Here is a 20,689-nt window from a genome sequence, read left to right on the forward strand (position 1 = left end):
TCAAGGCCCTTTGCGTTGAAGGGGGCAGGGATGGCAGTTGGGCAGATCATCAGGATACCTTAACGGCAGCAGGGCTGGACATCTTCACATGCAGTTTCCTGGACATCATGGAAGAAAACTGCTGTGATGGGCACGAGTCTGTTGGCTCAACTCCCTCCATAGTGGGTTCTTTTTCTGGGCTTGCCATCCTCCCCATTGGGAGCATTATAGGCTGATAATGAAGGATACAAAGCCCTGCATTTGCAGCTTTCTCTGTCCCCACAACGGCCAGAGCATGGTACACCGTGGCCTATAGAGTGGATGCATCCAGATTCATGGCATGACAAACTATCATGCAGCATATCATCTGGTTCCAGATGCCTCCCACAGATTAGACAGAAGCTGCTCGATGGTCCCATATCCTCAGATGGGCTGCCAGTCCTTCAATGTGCCATTGCTCATCTCCAAGAAGCAGCTGAGCAAGTGGAGAGAGTGAGGAAACACCTTTTGCAGCAAAGCTCCACCTCAACCACACAACGCCCTGCAGCCGCTGGACCACAATATCCTCCGGCCCATGTGCATCCTCTTACCCCGCTAAGATATCCTATGCTAACAAGCTCCTCACCAGGCTACAAGCTTGCCATTTTTTGCAAACTGAATATCAATCCTTAAGGACAACCCCCGAGTCGTTGTTATAGTTTTTGGGATATCCAAAATAATAATTTCTTTTTCAGTGGATAGAGAATGGCGTTTCTCTGATATTTTTTTCTCCACTGTGTGTGTCTGCCAAAGGTACAGAGAGTCAAGGAGGAAAGAAGATTTGCACATGCAGGTGAGTTTCTCCCTCTGGTTTTATTTTTTGAATACCTTGGGTAAACAAATGTGTAATTTTCATACTATGGTATATCGTAAAACCGGGGGACCACTGCAACCTTAGAGCAAATGAATAAGAAAAAAATAAGAAAATAAAAAGCAGTGTATTCCAACCAGGACATTAGCACTATCCAAACTTAGAATTACTCACCTTCTCAGTTTTACGTCGAGGAGGTGGTACTCGGTGGGAACTGGACTTTCGATGACGGACTTCTTCATCTGAAATGTCTCCGAGGAATCCATCCAATGACACAAAGTCTTTATGAGCCAAGAAAAAAACAAAATCTATTATGAAGAGGCACAACTGAGGGCTTGATATTCTTACTAGTGAAAAAAGATTTTACTACTAAGAAAGCATGAATTAAGCATTTATGTCATCTGGTTTCTGAATGTTAATTCACCTTGACTGAACCGGGATCCAGCGCCCCTTCTCCTGGCTGGCGAGGCAGAGCTTGACACAGCTTTGTCATCAAGATCAGAGTCGTAGTCAACCAGGTCAAAGTAGACGCGGGGTTTCACAACACGCTTTGGCTGTTTCCTTACTGACGGACTGTGCTCGTCACCCTGGAGACCAGAGGGTGAGTCTGCACCACCCTCGTTCCCTTCATCATTACTCGAATGACCTCCGCTGAGAGAGGATCGCCGTCGCTTAGAGGCACCTAAAAAGAAAAAAAAGAAAAGAGAAAAAAAAGAGGCAGCATGTAGGTGTATGTTATTATGGTATTGAATGCTATGATATTGGTTAAATATTGCAGAATCATGAAGCATGCACACTCAAGAAAAAAATTACCTTTGGGTGCTGCTCTTCCACTTAGTCTGCGTGCTTTTCTCTCTTCAATTTGATCACATCTCTTATAGCTTGGAGGTAAAAAAAAAAACAACCCAAAACAATTTTAATTATTTTTGAAACACTGTGATGAGACTACATCAAAGAATTAAATATTAACTTACACACAACACTGCCGTTTGGTATTGGGACCACCAAACTTGGGTTTGTCGAGGCAGTTCATGCACTTGCCACAGTCATCCTCGTGGTTGCAACCTTTGCATATTCCACACCTCCGAGAGCGATACCCAAATGGGCCGAGTCCTTTCCGTTTCACAAAATTTGACGGCTTCTTGACCTTGGTCACCTTTTGATCGGACAGCCCGGGACTGTCTGATTCAGAGGGAGACCCAATATCTGCAACAACAACAACAACAGACATCCATCCCCCAATCAGTTAAGTAGTTCATCTTTCAGGATGCAGTTGCAGATCATTTTGTGGCACTAATTTGGGTCTGGACATTGGCTCACAACCAGTAACTTATAACTTGTCTCTGGAAAATGTTGTTACTTGAGTATAGATAATCAAACAATAAAAATAGCTGATGATAAATCAAATCTCTGGAATAGCAGAATTTAGAGGAAGATTGATTTAGTAATAAGCAAACTGTAAATGTTTTAAATAAATAATAAATAGGGCTCAATTTTTTTGTGTGGTTCTTTTGTTTGCATTCTATATATAAATGGTCCAATGCGCACATTCATAAACATCAAAATGATGAGCTGTTGGACAGAGGTAACTAAAGAGTGAGGATAGCTCCAATGATATAGTACACTGATGCATTATTATTAAAGTATTCTGTTTCAATGTATCAGTCAGCTAAAAGATATCAAGTTTCTCTGAACACTTAACACGTACCTTTAGGGATGGCTGAAGGAGAAATGCCAGTTCTTTCATGCAGAGGCAAGGCGCTGAGTCTGGGAATGTCATCCGGGACCAAGGCTCGAGGCTGCCCCAGCACCACTGATGCAGCACGACACACATGCTTGATACGTGGACCTCCTGCTCTACGGAACTCCTGGCACAGCGGTGAGACAAGCTGCAGCTGGAAAAATTTTAATAAAAAATTTAAATAAAGATAGAAGCTGTGATGTAAACAGGCTGGCATTGACATCAAATATTTTTGAAATCTGAATCATTATTCATACACTTCAGTCAAGTATTCTGAAAAGATAATATTTGCAATGTTAGCTAAAGGTTAATTAATTAATAACGGAGATGGAAACAGGTGAATTTCCGCCTGAGGTCTATTGATTTGTACACCTACTTGTCCTTGAGATGGCTCTGTTTTGACTGGAACATCAGCATCAAGCTGAACCCTTTGCTTCCTCCTTTGTCTCTTAGAGTTCAAATCTCGAGACCTGGCACCAGACGGGCCAGATAACAGCTACAGAGTAAACGGGCAAAAACAAGGCATCAGTACAAGCTTCAGGAAATCAAAACCCTGAATAGTTCAACACATTTGTAGAGGTTTTCCTCATCTATGAACGTTCCTCTTCCAGATACTTTATCCAATAATGAACAATTAAATTCTACAATGACAAGAGATCATGTGCTTGTGGTGTTTACGACCTTACCCCAGATGACTTAAGCTGTTTCTGCTGGTCAATCTTCATGAGCTGGACCTTGGCTTTCCTGAGGAGATTGAACATTCTTTTATTTGCACCGGTGAGGCGTGCTCTTTGAGAAGGTCCCTTCTCCACAGGTCCTGGGTACTTGGCTTCACCTGCACCTGAGTTCCGTTCTGACTGCAGCTCTCCTGTAGAGAGAAAATAATGTATGCCAAATTCTGGTCCATCATAAATAAAAAAGCAATTATTTGTTAATCTGATGCCTTTTAAATAACGTTGCTTACCTGAGTGAAGTTGGGAAGTGTCTTTTGCTGCTAAATCTTCCTTTTTACTGTGCTGAAATGCAAGGGACTTGGAGTTCATAGTCCTAACGCACACAGAAACTTTTCTCACCACTCCAGGAGAATCCAGGTCTTCTATCTTAAGCTTTGATTTGTCCTTCCCTGCATTTGTATTCCGTTGCCTAAGGCTGATGCTCATGGCCTCATCATCGAGTCCCTCTGCTAAATCAACAGGAGGCTGAAGAAGTTTACTCACACCATCCGGCTCTGCTGCGTTTTTGCTTTTTGGAAGTACCGTGTGCGCCTTCTTTAGCCTTTGATAAATCTTGAGCTGAGCCGCTTGTTTATTAAACTTAGGGGAACTTTTCTTTTTCTGGGGATCCACGTGGTCAGTAGATAGTTCTGTGGGCTTATCAACTGGTTTAGATAAAAACAGATCCTCACATTTGTCCTCCGAAGTTTTTTCCAGTGTATACACTTCATTGCTCATTTCTTGTGGCACATGCCAATTGAAAGTAGAGTTCTTTAGAAGAGACGACTTCTCTGCAAGTTTGCCACTTTTTCTCTCAGAAAATAGGCTCTCAGCTATATCAATGTCATCATTCAGGTCCTGAGATGAAAACAGATCAACATCCAGTTGAGCTTCACTCAATATGTCCTCCTCGTCAATAGGCAGGATAGGGGATATTGCTCTGCCCATCCCATCATCGCGCCTCTTTCCTGGGCGCATTTGCAAGCCCAGTTGTAAACCCTTCTTTGGTGAGTTTCTTCGAGGCAATACAGACATCCCCGCGTCATCCATAAACCTTTGCGGGGTCTTGATCACTCGTGAGGATCTGGCACTTACAACAGGCATAATGAAGTGCTTGATGTTTTTCACAAACTTTGATTTACCAGGCTGGGTATCTACAACATCTGCTTGTCCCCCATCAACCAAGGTGTCTGTTTCTTCCTGCTTCAAACTATCATTGTTCAGCTCCATTTCCATCAGCTTGGAAATAATTTTAGAGTGTGGTTTAGGCCTTTTAGACCCAATAAAATGAAGGCCTGATGGTCTCTTTCTGTGTTTTTTATGTACTCCAATAAGTTTGGAGCGTGGGGTTGGTGTGATAGCTGCCACGGGGGTGGAAAGGTCACTATCCTCCTCAACAGTTTCCTGACTTTCAGATATTTTAAGTGGAGCAAACTTCCCATCTCTGCTCCTGTGCCTGTGTTTCTGACGTTGCCCAATCAAATTTTTACGCTTCTTTTTTCCTTTTTTGTGAGATTTCTCTTGTAGGCACTGTATTTGTGAATCACTTTCTTGACTTTCTTCCGCTAATGATGGTTGACTATCTATCAACTGAATGTCTGTTTCCTCTTTTACCAGTGGCAGTATCTGCTCTTCTTCCACTGAAACAGTGTCCTGTTTTTCCTCAAGCTGGGTGAAATCTTTTGTTTCTGACTGAATTTCTTCTGTCACTACAGACTCAGTGATAGTAGCTTCAATGGCAGTCAACTCTGTACTGACAGCAGTTTCAGGCGAGACAACAGCCTTCTTCCTTTGAACTGACCTCTTTTTCCCTAGTTTATTATTTCTGGATCGTTTGGGCTTGGAAGGCACAGGCAATGGTTCGGCCTCTTTGATCTGCGGTTCTACCTCAGTCTCCACTTTCTGTGCAGCAACTTCAACTGGCACCTGTGAGGGATCTTCCGCAGTCTTTAAGGAATCCTCATCAGGAACTTCACTGCAGTTCACAGTGGTCACCTGTGAGGAGTCCTCGGCCACATCCTGAACAGCGTTTTTAGGAAGAACATGTGAGCTGGAATCTTCAGTTGAAACCTGAAAAGAATCATCAACGTGCACCTGTGGCATATCTTCATCCTGTGGACTCTTTCTAGGCCTTCGTTTCTGAGTGGTTACTGGCTTATGACAGACTGATTTTGTTTGTGGTGAATCAAAGCTTGCCGTCCTCCTCCGTAGTCTCCTAGTTGGTGCGATTTCAGAATCCAGACATGAAGACTTGGCCTCATTAACTTCACTTAGGTCTTTCAGAACATCTTCTTTACTTTCAGACACGGGGCTAACTTGCTGAATTAAAAAGGATGGCTTTGAGCTTTTATGTTTTCCAGGAGATAAGACCTTTTTAATTTGAAGAGGTGGAACTTTCCCACAATCAGTTTTAGGCATTTCTTGTGGAGGTGTATTATTTACGTGTTCCACTTCAACTTCCACCTGTAAAGTCGACTTTTCCTCAATTGACACGTCAGCCAAGTTTTGGACACTGTTCTCATTACTGTCCAAGCTTTTAAACTCCTGTGGAGCTGAGTCATCCAGTTTCGATTTTTTATCTGTCGCCTTCAAACTCTTGTTGACACTGGTGTCAAAAGTGGACTGATCCACTTCACCCACAGTCTTCTCCATTACTGTGACAGTGTTTTCAGCACCCTGCATCGGACTTTCTCCCTTCACTAATGTTAAAGTCCAGACAAACTTTTTTCTCTGTTTTTTCTTTTTTCGATTTGAGTTCTTCCCACTGGCCTCTGCATTCAATTTTGGGTTTCGGATCTTCATCAACTTTAAACTTGGAACCCGCATTTCCTCATTTTTCAAAGGCAAACTGTCACTTGATTGTACAGCTAAATTATCCGGCTCTGTGGATGATGGACCATGGTTTTCCGGAACTGTAGCATCTTTATTTAGCCTTTTGCTTTGCCTTCGTCTGTCACTTCTCACTGATGGTTTGGTCTCCATTGTTTGAGAAACTTCTGGCTTTGACTCCACCAGAATGGCATCACTTTTACTCAGACTTTCTGGTTCAGCTGCAATGTCTGAGACTCTTTTAGTGAGCGGGTTAGTGACTCTATTGCTCCTACGAATTACTTGTTGATTAACTTCAGAACTTTGCTCTGTCACAATTTCCTTTTGCTTTAATTTCTTTGCACTCATTTTTGGCTCAACAGTCCCGCTCTCCTTTACAGTGTCAAACCGATCGGGAGATTTTCTCTCTTTTGATTTTTGGTCATCAACCCCAACTTTGGCGCTAGTCTGGCAGACATGCTCTGTTGTCTTTGAAGCAGATCTCCCACGCCTTCTTGCAGCTACAGTTCCCCCTCCCTTGTCTTCTGTGCCATGTTTATCCTCATATGGTTCAGTTTTTAACTTGACATGAGCACTTGAAATCTGGTCATCCTGAATGTCCTTGGCTTTAGGCTGATCCTCGATTCCTTTTCTCTTCAACTTCTTCGCAGGTTTTTTATGAGGCTCCTTTATGGTTTTCATTTTCTTTTTGGCCACCAACTTTATAGTAATCCTTGGTGCTGCTGATGAGGCTCCACTTTTAGTGGACTGTCGATCCATTGTGTTTTTTCCTTTCAAGCCTTTCCTGCAATCCTTTGCAGGCTCCGCTTCAGGAGATATCCCGTGTGTTTTCTCCAAAGACTTTACATCCTTTACAAGATCAGGTGGGGTCATATCTGACTCCACTGCTGGTGTTTTAAGCAGTAGCTTCTCACTTTGTCTTTTGGATTTTGTGTTGACAGCATCACCTAAAAAAAAAAAAATATTAAAAATATTACAAAATCCGTGGCTCGCCTAGTGAATGCAAAACTGGGAATAGAAAAGAACAGTCTTTTATATTGTGTTATACATGTCATTTAGAGCAATTATATATTTTTCTTTACCTTTGGAAGGGTTTTGTCGTGAACATACTGGTCCCTTGGAGCCATTTCTCTCGCCTTCAAATCCTCTGAAGTCGTCTCCCTTGAAAAAGAATAACGGAAATTACACTTAAGTAACACCACTCCCCTGAAGGCTCCCAATCAATCATCAAAAACAATATAAAATATTAATCAACAGTATTAATGTTGAATTCATATTGAGCATATTGTACATTGTATCCACTGTATTGTAGGTGAATGAACTCTTAAAATGTCTTTGAGTGTTCATAATGAAGAATGGATTCATGTAAAACATAATTATGATTTAATCAATACACCTAACATAACAATGTATGATTATATTATGACCATGATATAAAAAAGGCTATGTCAAATAATGAAAAAAAAAAGGTATTTGATTAAGACTTTACAGCATTAATATCAATGACACAATGGACAAATGTTTTCATTTTTTCCACATTCAAACCAAATATTCATTCATTCCATCTGAGTTGTAATACAATAAACATGGATAGTGCCTACATTAGTATCAACCAAAAGTTTGTGCGACTGTTTGGGGGAACTTTTCCTGAACTTTTCATGGTGTGGTTGTATGTAATCCAGTTTATTTAGAGTTACCTCTGCATGCAAATCAGAACTTTGTCATGTCTGACATGTGAGCGGTTAGGAGAACACCTATACTACATATACAATACTAAAGGGAAAGGTGACGTTAGGTCTGTAATTACGATTCCCTCCAAATACTGCAACGTTACAGTTCCCTCATGCCGGCAGCTGTAACTTGAAAGCCGACAAACGGCTCCGCGTATTTGCTTTAGAATAATAAATACACGATGAATGTTACATGTTTAATAGTAGTTTCGTTTCTAATAAAGGTGGAACTGGCTTTGGCACGCTTCTGCACCACCATTTAAACCTGTCGTGTTTGGTAACATTAGCTAGCAGTTAGCCACCCCCTCCTCTCGGAAGCATTCAAACTCACTTCTGTCTGCAGAAGGATATAAAATGAGTTACTAGTTAGAGTGTTTGTATTACAGTTACCTAAGGCAGAGAAGTGTGGTCATCGAATAGGTGTGTGTGTGCTTATCGATATTCAAAAACTAGTAAAGCAGACAACTCTGCCCGCATCTGGGCAGCGTATGAAAACAGAGCAGTTAGCCGTTAGCCGCTGTGCGGGATGTAGAGGCGCTAGCCCTCCCGTTCTTTGTGTTGGCTAACGTTACTATTAGCTAGCTGCTACTCCGGCCCGACAACGAGCGGGCCAAAGATGAAATAACTGCGGTCCCTGTTTACAAATTGGCGTACTCACTCACTGGCGTTTAAACATATATAGTCTACTCACACTTTTACACTATAATAGTTTAACCTACATGACAGCAAATACGGGGACAGCGCTAATGTAACTTATCTGCTGCTTAGCTGAAGTGGTATTTTGTGTTGCGGCTGTTTAATAAAAATGTCATGGAAAGCTGCACTGTGCTAACATTGGTTAGCATGTAATGTTAGCTTACTAAGCTTCGAGCTAAAGTTAACGTAGCCTAGCGAAGGGATGTTGACATTTCTCCATGGTATGCTACTAACCAGTCACTCAGCCGTGGACAACACTCATACTTACACATTCAACAATCACACAAAATATGAGAAGATGAAATAAAGGTACTAACTCCTGGGTCGGTTTGGGACCTCACCTCTTCACTCCCACTAGAGCTGTATCCAGCCTGGCCAAGGGTCTGGTGGCTCGCCTCTATCCCAAGTAAGCGCAAGTGAGACTGGTCGTCGTTTAACGATAGAACCATGTTTGTGGGCCTTGGCCCTCCGTTAGTCACATCATCACCTTCTGAGCCCGATCGTCCGAGTTGCCAACGTTTCTCGGAGCGCAAACGACTGCGTGACGACCAAGGCCGACCGGGGAAACGACCTCTGGCCGTAGCGGTTCCACCTTGGCCTCCTACGGCAGCCGCGGTTGCTGATCCGCATCCCGCTGCCGCCATCATTGCTTCAACAACAACACACACCGACGGCTAGCAGTTCGAGGAGAGACAAGAGGGAAGGCGCGAGATGGGAGGGGGGAGCCGCAATGCTGCAAGGGAAAGTGAGTTCCAGTGAGGCTGCATTGGGATGGTGAAGTGGGCCGACCTCTGGTGGTGATTGTACGCGAAATTTTCATTCAGAAATTTGCACATATTCCATTTTAAACTATGCCACATCAGTTTACTACGGTATGTTGGTCTGTTCTGGCAACTAGTGCCCTGGCTCTACACATTGCAATAGTCTACATTAGGGCCAATATCCGCATTGTCCTCTATTGTCACCAGAAGCAGTTGATGATGTAAAAGAGAAAGCAGAAATCACCATCAGTGGAATATAAATCCCTTTTACATTGTATATTTCTTTATGTTCGGTTTCCACTAATGTAAAATAAGGACATACTGTGAATAAAATAGCGAATGAAACCTTATAAAAAAAATAGTAAAGTTACCACCAGAATTAATAGTATAATACTAATAATAATAGTTCCGCTGTGCAGAAGGATTTAAGGATTTAAACAGAATGTAGCCAAATAAATAGCTTACTATTTTTGAATTAGGACAAAAAACATTTTATATATAAACAGACTTTAGTATAAATAATACTCTCACTGTTATTATGAATTTTGTTATACATGTGCAAATCTAATTTTGACAACCTCACTGCAGACAAATCCTTGCCCACACCTTTTGATCTTTGGCGCCCCCCAGAGCGGGCATCGGACCCCGAGTTGGGAACCACTGGACTAGACTAAGCAACGTGTCTTCTTCAGTAATAATGTGGTTGACAAACACGTTCTGATAGAGGAGGGGAATATATAATGGCGTGCTTTTTTCTTTTTCAAAACCAGTACTGGGTCTTGGTTTCAGATCTCTAAATTACCACCCATATTTCAGAATTGAGCATTTATGTATTATAGGCCATAGAAACATATCGGTCAAGCGTGTAATAGTAATAATAATAATAATAATAATAATAATAATAATAATAATAATAATAATAATAATAATAATAATAATAATAATGATGATGTGGACAGCACCTGTGACAAATTAATCTCAACTGAAAGCTTTCAACAAAACAAAAATCTCTTAGAAAACACATGATTGTTTTGTCGCATAGGATGTAACATTATGAAAAGGGACATCGGGCCCTGCACTCCGCTCCAATAGGTGGCGCAATGCAGTGCAGCTCAGCGGGTCCTTGCCTTTGAAAACAAAGAAGAAAGACGAAGAAGAAGAATGCGATCAAGAAGAAGAAGGAGAGTGAGGAAGTGATTGTTTCTATATAGTTAATTTGCGACAATTCTCTGACCATTTTGCCCACTAAACACCAGGTAAATTATTACACTCATGTACAAGAACACTAGTCCCATCTGGAGAACGTAGTGTGTTACTGCTCGTGTTCCTCTCTTTGTAGCAGTCAAAACAACCTGCGACATTGCTAAGCTAACAGAATGCTAACGGTAGCCTCAGGTCAATTTCGAGTCATCTGACAATGAAAATTGGGTCTGCAAGCATTACAAGGCTGCTTTATTGCTCGAACATTTTCTCAAGATTACTTTGCTTTAGTCAGCGTTAGCTGGTAGACGATCGCGTTTTAAACCGACACATAGCCAGTATGTTTCTGGGTTGATGTTTCGAGCTGCTTGTGCACTCTAAATTGTTTTTCTCTCTCATACAGGATCCACAAATAATAATAATACAAAAATGAACCTGGAACGAGTACCCAATGAGGAGAAACTCAGCCTGTGCCGAAAATACTACTTAGGTGAGCATCACTACAAGCATCATTACAAATATATATATATTAATTTATATCTTCTCTTTGATTAGTACATTCTCGTTACTTGAGTTATATAAGTTATACATTTATATCATAATTATTGTAGTGCTATTTAGGTGGGAGGGAGAATAGGTTACAAGGATAGTTCCACTGACGGGGAATCGCTTGTAAAGTCGAACATTAGCAATCTCAAGCAGATTCATGTGAATTCGGTAGTATTGTCATTGATGATGTTGTTCCCATCTTTTTGTTTTCCCTCAGGTGGCTTTGCATTTCTGCCATTCCTGTGGCTGGTCAATGTAGTTTGGTTTTTTAAGGAGGCATTTCTAAAGCCAGTGTACTCTGAACAAGTACAGATCAAAACATGTAAGTGTCCGAACAACTTCTTTAATGGTAGACATTTTACAAGGTTTCCCTCAGTAGTTATGATATGCATTCAACACTTTGTTCTATCCCATCCAAACTACTGGGATAAAGATAGGACATGTTTTCAGTTCACGTAATTCCCGGAAGAAATGGTATGACTTTGCTAGGTTGGTTAGAACTGAATAAGCCTCTTGGATGAGAGGAGAAACGTCTTCAAAATAGCAAGTCCAGTTGACTACCATAAAGTTGATTAGATACTTCCCTAGCAGGGCTAGTTAGAGCTAATTATTAATGCTTTTATTTGTAGAATTCTTGTCTTCACATACATGAGATCTAAATAAATAAGAATTTTATGTTTAGGAAAAAAATATTTGACACAATATGTGATATTTAATGCTTAAGTATATATTGATGTTGTTAAATATTATGATATTGTTTGGGAGCATTAGCCAAATATTTATTTGATCCATCCTTGTGCCTAAACCTATAAAGTAGGACAAAATAGAACAAACATTTACTCTTGAGCTTTGTTCAAATGTACAATCAAGACAGTGACTGTTTTTCTGATTAGTATTTTCTGTTTGAAAAGTGAAATACATGTGAGCTATCGACACTTTTGATTTAGAACACATATTATACTTTATAAAACACTAATAAAAACTATCTACATTTTTAAAAAAGCTTCATGCAAAGCCAGATCAGATATTCCACTGTGCCCATTGTTATAATGCCAAGTAATTGTCCCGTTTGTTTCCCATCTAGATGTGAAGAGGTCAGCACTGGGGTTGCTCTTATGGGTGACGGTGCTGACCACATGGATCACCATTTTCCAGCACTTCAGAGCAGAGTGGGGTGAAGTGGGAGATTACCTGTCCTTCACAATTCCACTGGGAATTCCTTGAATGCATTTTTTCTATGTTAGGAAAATAACTAATGATCCACTATAAAGGACCAAATCATTTTCCTTCTTTAACTACAGTGTAAGATTCTGGCGATTTATTTTTGTTCTCTGGAGAAAATCTAATGGCTGAATCACATTAACAGTAATCTCATGTCTTCAAAAGATAACTGCTGTAGGATATTAATTTTTCTTTTCATAAAAGCTCTTTGAGTTATTTTATTATAGTAGGCTAATTAATCTTGTAAAGCAGACAATGTTAACTGAGAGTATCAAACAGTTTCTAATGATGAAGCTGGATGTGCATTCTTTTTCTGTCTTTGCTCATCTTTACTCACTAATGTTTGTGTGATTGTGAATCCTGAACTATTTTTACCTATGTATGAATGAAAAATAAAACAATATCCACGACTCCAAGTTTCAATGTTTTTATTTCATCTACTGTATTTCCAATGCCAAGTTAGAATTTCATACTCCTGTTGGAATATCATTATCCTTCTAGGATCTGTGAATCGGTTAGGACATTTTGTTTGGTGACTCACCGATCAGCTATCTTCTCCATATATACTCATAATACTTTGCATTGTTACAGAGGCTCCTAAAGTCTGGGCAATCACTGGCGCCTGTTGTGAAACCCAATAACTTAATCCCTCCAAATGTCGCCACTTCCCTATCATCCTATATGAGTCATAACATAACCAGTGCCATTTTTAGTCACTCCAGTCCAGTCCAAGCTTAAGTGACAGGTTCTACATTACTAACAGGGACAACATGTGTCTGCCATATAATCTGCTGACTTCACTCGTGTGCCAAGAACAGTTGGAAGTATCGGCATGTACGGTACTTTTATGATGCAGGGCGTCCCTTAATAAAACTGATTTACAAGGAGTGAACTTAAGAATCCTTTTAGGGACATTGCACATTACTTCCAAGTGTGTTGCATTATGTGTGTGTGTGTGTACTGACTCATGAGATGGGAAGTAACTGAGTACACTTACTCAAGTATTTAAAGTTTTTTGATAAACTTTCATGTTTATATTGCAGAGGTAAATATTGCACCTTTTTACTTAACAGCATTTAGTTGACAGCTACTTAACTGATTAAAATTAAACTCAAATCATTAAACCAGTTTACACGTTATTATAGATATGATTAATCTACCTAAAGGCCAAGTAATTAAGTGCTACTAACTTAATAAGAATATACAATAACATGCTCACACGGCCACATTATCTACGTTCTTTTACTTATGGATTTTTTTGAACATTGAGGTATTTGTATATAAGCAAATGATCTGATTAGTCGTCTCACCACTGAGTGATGGGGGGGCGGGGAGCACACGTGCGCTGCCATGTCCCTGCTGTCACTGTCTGTCACGAGGGTCAACAACATCTCTTTTGAACTTATTTTTGGATAGACCTTCCTTGACAACCGACCTTAAGCACATATTTCGTAACAGGTCTTATAATAAAACGTGAACAGTCCATGTCGGTGCCATCAACCCTAGGAATAAACCGTAGGCCACAGCATTGGCAATAGCCAATAAACACTTTAATTGCCAATAAGCTCGGAACAGCTGTGTCACTCCCAAAACAATGCAGTCTTCTCTCATGTGGCCCTGCATGAGCACCCAAGGGTACGCAGAACATAACAGAGGGGAGATGTCCCACCATCAAACCCCCGCTCATTACGCAACCCCGGTATAAAACACATCCAGCAGCCAGAGGGAGAAGAGCTTGGAGTCAGACCAGTGCATCATCACAGTACTCCTCCTCACAGCACCTCTTTTAGGACTTGACACAGGCGGAGAACACAAGCAGTTGAACGGGGGGCTGTCCTTTCGCTCTCTTATTTGGTCAGGGAATTTAAGAAGAGGTAAGTTGTGGCCAGTGTTGTGTGCCTTGTAGTCTTCACATGCTGTAGCATCCACTGCTGTCAAGTTAACGCTCCTTTTTATTTGAAAGAAAACAAAATCCTATTCATTAGAAATGGACTTCATCCTGCCACCCACTCTGCCAGCTGGTGGTATCCCATGGGAGAAGGTTTTACCACCTCTTATTCCTCGGCTGAATGGGACTTATGGAAATTATAATTGGTCTCCCAAATTACTGATTCCAGAGACCGATAACAGCAGCTCTCCAGAGGTAGGTCATTTAAGTTACTACAGCTAGGTATTGCAAGTGTTAAAAAGGTTGACTGTATTTTTTTTATCATTGTATTTTGGAAGGCATGTTCAGGAATACATCTCTTCTCTCCGTTAGATGTTTTTTTTTTGTCAAATCTTTGTTTCCAAGGTCAAGAATTAACTTATCCGTTTGAGCTAGTGTAGGTCTATAATAATAACACACAGTATTTTCTTTCATGATGGTAGGTGAACTGTGATACCAGCGGTTTTACAGTTCAAGTTGATGTAAAGCACTTCAATCCAGAGGACCTGATGGTCAAAGTGATAGGAGACTTTGTGGAAGTGCAAGGAAAGCATGAAGACAAAAAGGTTTGTATTCTTGAGAGAATATTTCTGCCTTTTTATTTACTTACAATAATTATGATTCATGTCATCATCTAAACCTGTATTACTGCGGTTTTGTCAGAAGGATGGCCCCGGGGTTACAACACGGCAGTTTAACCGCCGATACCGAATCCCAAAGGGAGTGGACACCATGGCTTTGGAGTCAGCCGTCTCTCCAGACGGCATCCTTATCATATCTGCACCGATGCTGCAAACCGAGGACTCCAGAACCCTGACCTGATCGCATTGATACCAAACACTCTCTGCCATCTTCACCACCTATGTAAACAAGTGGGTCTTTAAGCACACACAGGCACATACAGAAATAACTTCAGGCTCCTTCAGTCACAGCAACACTCAGCATGTGCCAAGGCACCCATTTGTTCTGTTCAAGGGACTGTTTTGAAATTCTCTGCTCTCTGAGGTTTGTATATACTGCTTCGCTATTACCCATCAATCTTACTCAATGTTTCAAGGAACCAGTCTTTGTAAATATTTTGCGTTCGAAAAGATCAAGCTGCTGTTTATTGTGTGCGACTTTTGTAAAATGCACTGTATTGTAATTGTGATTAATGATGCACACACACATATTTACCAACTCGTTGATGTTGAAATATTTCTTCAAAATAAACTTTATTTCTTTATAAAATAAAAAAAGTGATAACACCAAGTGGATCTAGTCAATGTTCAAGTGACTTGTTAGTCGTTGGGGAATTCATTCAACACAGACTCGACTTCACTAAAAAGGAAAAACACAGAAGATTATTATTCTGGAATTTGAGGTGCCATGTTTTGAGGATTCTAATAACATTTTAAGCTACATTTCATGGGATTTTAACATTAATGGCCTTCCAGGAACAACATAATGTAACATAAATGATGATAATTAAATTTATGGGTTATTATTTTACCTGATTTGCTCCTTTACCCAGTGTCTCTGCTTGCGAAGGACTTGTAATAAAGGGTCATCTTCAAATTCTTTTCCATCTGAATCTGAAATAGGAAAAAATAGAACTTTTGATGAGGGCTGATAATAGAACATAATTAACATGAACATATGGAAGACAAATATGACAAGTTATGTTTTTTTAATTATATGCCCAAAAAACAGTATGAATTGATGAATGATATGATTACAGTGAAATTCAACATGCATCACAAATGTTACATCACACACAAAAAGTGGCTTTGACCTCAAGGATTGTGACATGTTGGTAATGGAAACTATTCATACGTCAGAATATATTCTCCACAGTTTACTACAGGGGAAAGGTTGGTGCTCTTTGCTGCCATAAGCTCACCTTCAGCTTCTTGCAGCAGCTGTGCAATGACCCCCATAGAGTCCTGCGCATTGCAGGGAGGAACTGAGGATTGTGGCGGTGCAGAGGCAGTGCAAGGAGGAGAAACCGACGAGACAGGGTTCCTTTGTGCAGGAGATGAATCCACCGTGGGGAACAACACCTCTGACACTGCCTGTCAAAACCCAAATGACAACACCCTATTGGTTAATGCAGCTTTAAGTAACCATAATAACATTGTACATCACCAAATGATGATGTAGAACATCTAAACAATATTAGGTGTAGGAGTGATGGTGGAAATAGGGTATATTGAAAGACTGTTTTTCATTTTATTCTAACACAGTTAGACAAGGTTCACAGTTCAATTTATTGTCATTGTACAAAAGGGTTGCACAACAAAACTCAGTTTGCAGTCCCATTACTGCCACATAATAAAAAACAGAAAGTTTGCCTACTTTAGCTTCAGTTTTAAGAATCCTCCAAATACTCAGGCAGCCTCTATGGCCTCATAAGTCGCTTGTATTAATCAAATTAAATGGATAGGGTTAAAAAATCAACTTGGAAACCTGTCCTAAGGCACTGCGGATTGGAGAAGGCGGCGGTGGGGCAAGATCGCCAATACAGCTCTCACTGGAAAATCCCTGGTTTCCCTCCTGCTGCTGCTGCTCTGCCGGCATGACCTTTTTGGGAACTCTACGATGTGAAGAACTCCTGTTTGTAGAACCAGGGACATCAGCATGTTTTTCCACATTCATAGCATATGGCATAAGCATAAAAAACAAACCATATAAAGCATTCAGACTTGATTTTTTTACTATATGTGCATGTTTCAATACTACCTTGGTGATTTCTTCTGCTTTCTGAACGGCATCGTCTTCTCATTCTTCTCCAACTCTCTCCTCTGGGCATTCTCTTTCTTGCTCTTCTCAGACCTTTTGTGGTGAATGAGCCCAGCTATTTCTACAGCTCCAGATGAAGCAGGTGTTGGGGATGGCATATCCTCACAAATAGGTTCATCAGTGAAGGTATACATCGAGTTTCCAGGGGTCTTTTTACAGCCGACTTTGGTCTGAGACTCAATCCTACTTTCTGAAATGTGTTGCTGCGTGCTAACACGAGATGACTGGATGGGACAAGGCAAGACATCACAGAGTAAATGCATGTGGGCAGGAACATGGGCAATAGCCTGGGGTTGAGGAGCCGAAGAGCCAGAGACAACAAAGGCAGAGAGGGCAGGTGGATCTGAAGCTGGGGGACCTGATCTGTGGGCCTCTTTGGGTTGTGGCTGGGTGGCAGCGATGTGCGGATGTGCAGCTTTTTGGGAGACTTCAGGAGGATTGGCGCTCTGGTGTTGCTAGAGATAATGCAAGAAAGAGGAATGAGAAATGAGTCTGTAAATCTGGTATAAATATATCACAACACATACGGAGCAAATATCGCACTATATGATTCCAACCTTGGAAGCCTGTCCACTGGCTGAGTGATGGTTTAAACTGGAGGGCTGCCAGCTAAACGTGGGACCATGAAGATTGGAGTGTTGCAGGGACTGTGGCCACTCTCTGGCCTGCTCAATCTTTCGCCTTAAACGCCACTGGAACAAGATGTCCTCTTCCCGGCGTGTGGCGGGCACCAGAGAGGGAAAACTGTTGGAGGACTTTTGGGAAGACACAGCTTGAACTGAGTCTGAGCTGGCCTTTGCTGTAAATGTTCATAAAAGACATTGCCCATTAATATTGAGTCAGTAGTACAGTTTAAAATGTCAAACATGCAAAACGAGATGACATCTACTGCAAGCTGCACTGCACATTGAACGCATTATTCAACACTCTCGCCTTACCAGTAGAACTTATTAAACTGGGAATCAAAGGTCTTCGCGCTGGCTCATCTACGCCGACTGTTGAAGAGAAGTCTGAGCATTCCAGCCCATATGAGCTGACAGGGATAGATCCATCACTCAGAGTACATTCACTGTTAGAATGACAAAAAGTTATTTACAATTCTACGAAGAAACTCTGAAGAAATTGTGATGTGAATGCTGGATGCACTGATGCTGTGCTGAATAGCTGGTTTAAATGTGCAAGAGAGCCGTAGGTGAAGCTAGACTGCATAATTGGCTTAACTTTGTCAGAAGAAAGTGAAGAAATAGGAGTATTTGTGGGAATTATTATAATGGGAATTATTATAATGAATGGGAACATTTTTGTGTAAAACACTGAATATTTCAGAAAGTATTAAGGGTATGAATGATAAAAGCACCGCAATGTCTGAATTGAGCTGACCATTTTGCCGTTTACATTTTCCAGCATTCACACCAATGTATTTATCATTAATGCTATTAGCTGGTCTTAATACCCTCTCAACAGAAGTCTGCTGGCCTTTTCTTGAAGGTGTTGTATCTCTGTGTCATCAAATTCACACTGGGAGGTGTCTGACAAAATCTGAGAAACAAGAGAACAGACAGAAAATGGAATAAACCACAGATTATCTCTTGTTTCTTCAAAACAAAGAACACTCAAGGCAGTGTCAATAAATGAAACTAGACCGTCATATTTGATGGCGATAAATTTGACACAAGCAGTCTTAACAAGCCATAAATGTATCAAACACGGCTGCATAAACAACAGCTTCCCAGGCATTGATTAAACACAGAGGTGTCCAAATGGAAAACCTGTGGTGTGGTGTTGAAATGCAAATATTTATATGCACACTCTGCTTCCTGGGCATTCAGACAAACCTAGTCCAAACCAGGACAGGGTACAGCACAGCATACAAAGAATTATTTTTTATTAAATGTATTATTAAAGAAATAAATATACATCCGTGGCTAAATTCTTCCCTAAGCAAATGCACCTATTTCTATTTAGTACAGGAAAGACAATAGGCTATATCATGGCTCAATCCCAGTAAACCCATAAATGCACTCACACTAAAGGATCCTCTCCATGGGGAAAGGGAGCCGTCATGTTGACGCTGCCCAGCTCGACTGAAAATTGCAGGTCTATGGTCATCTTTCAGAGTCTGGATCCCATCTGTTCAGAGGAAGGGAATCCACACAAAGATTTTACCAGCAAAGTTGCCTTCCGTGTTTAAATTTCGGAGCTTGTGACAGTAAGTGGGAATGTACCTTTGTCTGGTGTTTTAGTTGGTGTTGAACTGTGGGGCGACGATGAGGGCGACATCCACCAAAAAGGCAGCTGCTTCTCTCCAATGGCAGAAGGCATCTGTTGGCGCTCCTCCCGACTCTGTGGTTGTCCACGACGAAAGCGATCCATGTACCTGGGAGAGCAAAGGTTAATGCCGGTTATAAAGAGTGATTCAAATAGTAAAGAACCATGACCAGTTTCTACATCTTCCAGTCTTAACAGCACAGTTACTACGCCATCGCAATATCCATATTACATATTGCGACTTTTCATTCCGAGAAAAAGTTACAGTTGTGTTTAGGATAACTAATAATAATTGAGGATAAATTAGGGCATAGGCACAACTACGCTAGAGGGCCATGAATGGCTAAAACATACTTTGCTAGTACTGAATCCTGCTGAACTCCTAGCTCTGAGGAAAGTGGGGACTTTCTTGCCCTCAGGGACTGGAGGTTAGGCGTCTCCATGTCAGGGAAGGTTGTAGTGCTGGCAGGAGAAGATCCACAGTCTGTGGAGGGCCAGAACTCTCGGAAAACAGGTTGTCCATCTGTTGCAGCAGAATGTCGGTCACATTGTTCAAACAGCTGTGGGCTCTCTGGGCACAGAGTGTGTATTTGTGAACTGGATCGCTGGTTGGAACGTGCAGGACTTGAAGTCTACAAAAGAACAACAAAGTGATAGAAATGTTTGCGATGATTATGTAAAGCAAAACGAGAATTTAGTATATATATATATATATATTACTTTGAAACATACTTTTTTCCCCTTTTTCTTCAACAGGGACTGCGTGCAGGATGGGTGGTAGGATGCCTTCCCAACTCGGGATGCTGGTTGAAAGGGATTCTGTCTTGTGAACACAGGTCCACTATAAAAAAAATAAAATAAAAAAAAATCCAACAACAACACGTATGACCAACTGTAACTTGTGTTTATCGTATTATAAAATGGGACCTTTAGATCTTACCTGGATTTCATTACAGCTTTAAAACCCCCAAACCTAAATGCAAATCAGACACATTGCGCTTCAGTATGGGTCTGATTTGTACCTGGTACCAGCGCAGAACTTTAACAAACAATTTTAGTTGCTGGCTGACTGGTTTACTTACCGTAAGATAACTAACAGTTAAGCTAGACAGACCACATCATCCACAGGCCTTCGGAGTTGAATTGGCAGGTCCACAACAGAAAGTTACCATGGAGTCAAACGCCAGTACGACACGAATTGTCCATAAAATAGCGAATTAAGATGCTACAGCAAGATACATTCACCCAACACGTCCAACGTTGTCACTTAAAACATTATTTCCATTCCTTTTTGGGACAAATACAACATTGTAGATAAAACCAGAAGAAAGCGTCACTATTTTGCCGATGGCTATTTATTGCAAGACTTACAACCAATCGGTAGCAAGTTTAATATGATGGACATGAAATCTACCCAATCGGGTAGAATCTCCTAGTAGCACAA

The 20,689-nt window shown here is 41.0% G+C and overlaps 4 protein-coding genes across 6 annotated transcripts in view; 2 read left to right on the forward strand and 2 right to left on the reverse strand.

Annotated features, from left to right (window-relative positions):
• kmt2bb (lysine (K)-specific methyltransferase 2Bb) overlaps positions 1 to 9,249 on the reverse strand; it is a 26,237-nt gene extending 16,988 nt beyond the window's left edge. The window contains exons 1-10 of one of the 2 annotated variants that reach the window (XM_084026915.1): positions 8,880 to 9,249; positions 7,195 to 7,273; positions 3,535 to 7,059; positions 3,257 to 3,438; positions 2,947 to 3,066; positions 2,538 to 2,724; positions 1,804 to 2,035; positions 1,643 to 1,710; positions 1,254 to 1,511; positions 1,004 to 1,110 (exon numbers count right to left, since the gene is read on the reverse strand). In XM_084026915.1, coding sequence (XP_083883041.1) covers positions 1,004 to 1,110; positions 1,254 to 1,511; positions 1,643 to 1,710; positions 1,804 to 2,035; positions 2,538 to 2,724; positions 2,947 to 3,066; positions 3,257 to 3,438; positions 3,535 to 7,059; positions 7,195 to 7,273; positions 8,880 to 9,185 — 5,064 coding nt within the window. In that variant the 5' untranslated portion in view covers positions 9,186 to 9,249. Of the gene's footprint in view, positions 1 to 1,003; positions 1,111 to 1,253; positions 1,512 to 1,642; positions 1,711 to 1,803; positions 2,036 to 2,537; positions 2,725 to 2,946; positions 3,067 to 3,256; positions 3,439 to 3,534; positions 7,060 to 7,194; positions 7,274 to 8,855 lie in introns of both variants that reach the window. The other variant, XM_084026914.1, reaches the window with a different exon arrangement.
• Positions 9,250 to 10,424: 1,175 nt separating this feature from the next.
• Positions 10,425 to 12,273, forward strand: psenen (presenilin enhancer, gamma-secretase subunit). The gene is made up of 4 exons (XM_084026969.1): positions 10,425 to 10,555; positions 10,903 to 10,989; positions 11,266 to 11,370; positions 12,133 to 12,273. The coding sequence occupies exons 2-4, from the start codon at positions 10,929 to 10,931 to the stop codon at positions 12,270 to 12,272; spliced, it is 306 nt and encodes a 101-aa protein (XP_083883095.1). The 5' UTR covers positions 10,425 to 10,555; positions 10,903 to 10,928; the 3' UTR covers position 12,273.
• Positions 12,274 to 13,982: 1,709 nt separating this feature from the next.
• Positions 13,983 to 15,021, forward strand: hspb6 (heat shock protein, alpha-crystallin-related, b6). Its single transcript, XM_084026972.1, has 4 exons — positions 13,983 to 14,143; positions 14,233 to 14,412; positions 14,640 to 14,762; positions 14,863 to 15,021. Exons 2-4 carry the CDS (start codon positions 14,257 to 14,259, stop codon positions 15,016 to 15,018), a joined length of 435 nt encoding a protein of 144 aa, XP_083883098.1. The 5' UTR covers positions 13,983 to 14,143; positions 14,233 to 14,256; the 3' UTR covers positions 15,019 to 15,021.
• A 358-nt stretch (positions 15,022 to 15,379) lies between these two features.
• Positions 15,380 to 20,595, reverse strand: proser3 (proline and serine rich 3). Of its 2 annotated transcripts, none has more exons than XM_084026932.1 (14): positions 20,328 to 20,595; positions 20,186 to 20,218; positions 19,978 to 20,086; positions 19,600 to 19,877; positions 19,203 to 19,354; positions 19,004 to 19,107; positions 18,431 to 18,516; positions 17,916 to 18,046; positions 17,535 to 17,761; positions 16,918 to 17,432; positions 16,645 to 16,789; positions 16,079 to 16,250; positions 15,689 to 15,770; positions 15,380 to 15,516 (listed from the first exon to the last, which is right to left on the reverse strand). In XM_084026932.1, the coding sequence occupies exons 2-14, from the start codon at positions 20,194 to 20,196 to the stop codon at positions 15,477 to 15,479; spliced, it is 2,052 nt and encodes a 683-aa protein (XP_083883058.1). In that variant the 5' UTR covers positions 20,197 to 20,218; positions 20,328 to 20,595; the 3' UTR covers positions 15,380 to 15,476. The 2 variants fall into 2 exon arrangements, with proteins under 2 accessions (XP_083883058.1, XP_083883057.1); XM_084026931.1 differs by having other exon boundaries at positions 17,535 to 17,776.
• Between the last annotated feature and the right edge of the window lie 94 nt (positions 20,596 to 20,689).

The sequence above is a fragment of the Eutrigla gurnardus genome, assembly GCF_963514095.1.
Source record: "Eutrigla gurnardus genome assembly, chromosome: 14".
In the NCBI taxonomy this organism is placed as follows: domain Eukaryota; kingdom Metazoa; phylum Chordata; class Actinopteri; order Perciformes; family Triglidae; genus Eutrigla; species Eutrigla gurnardus.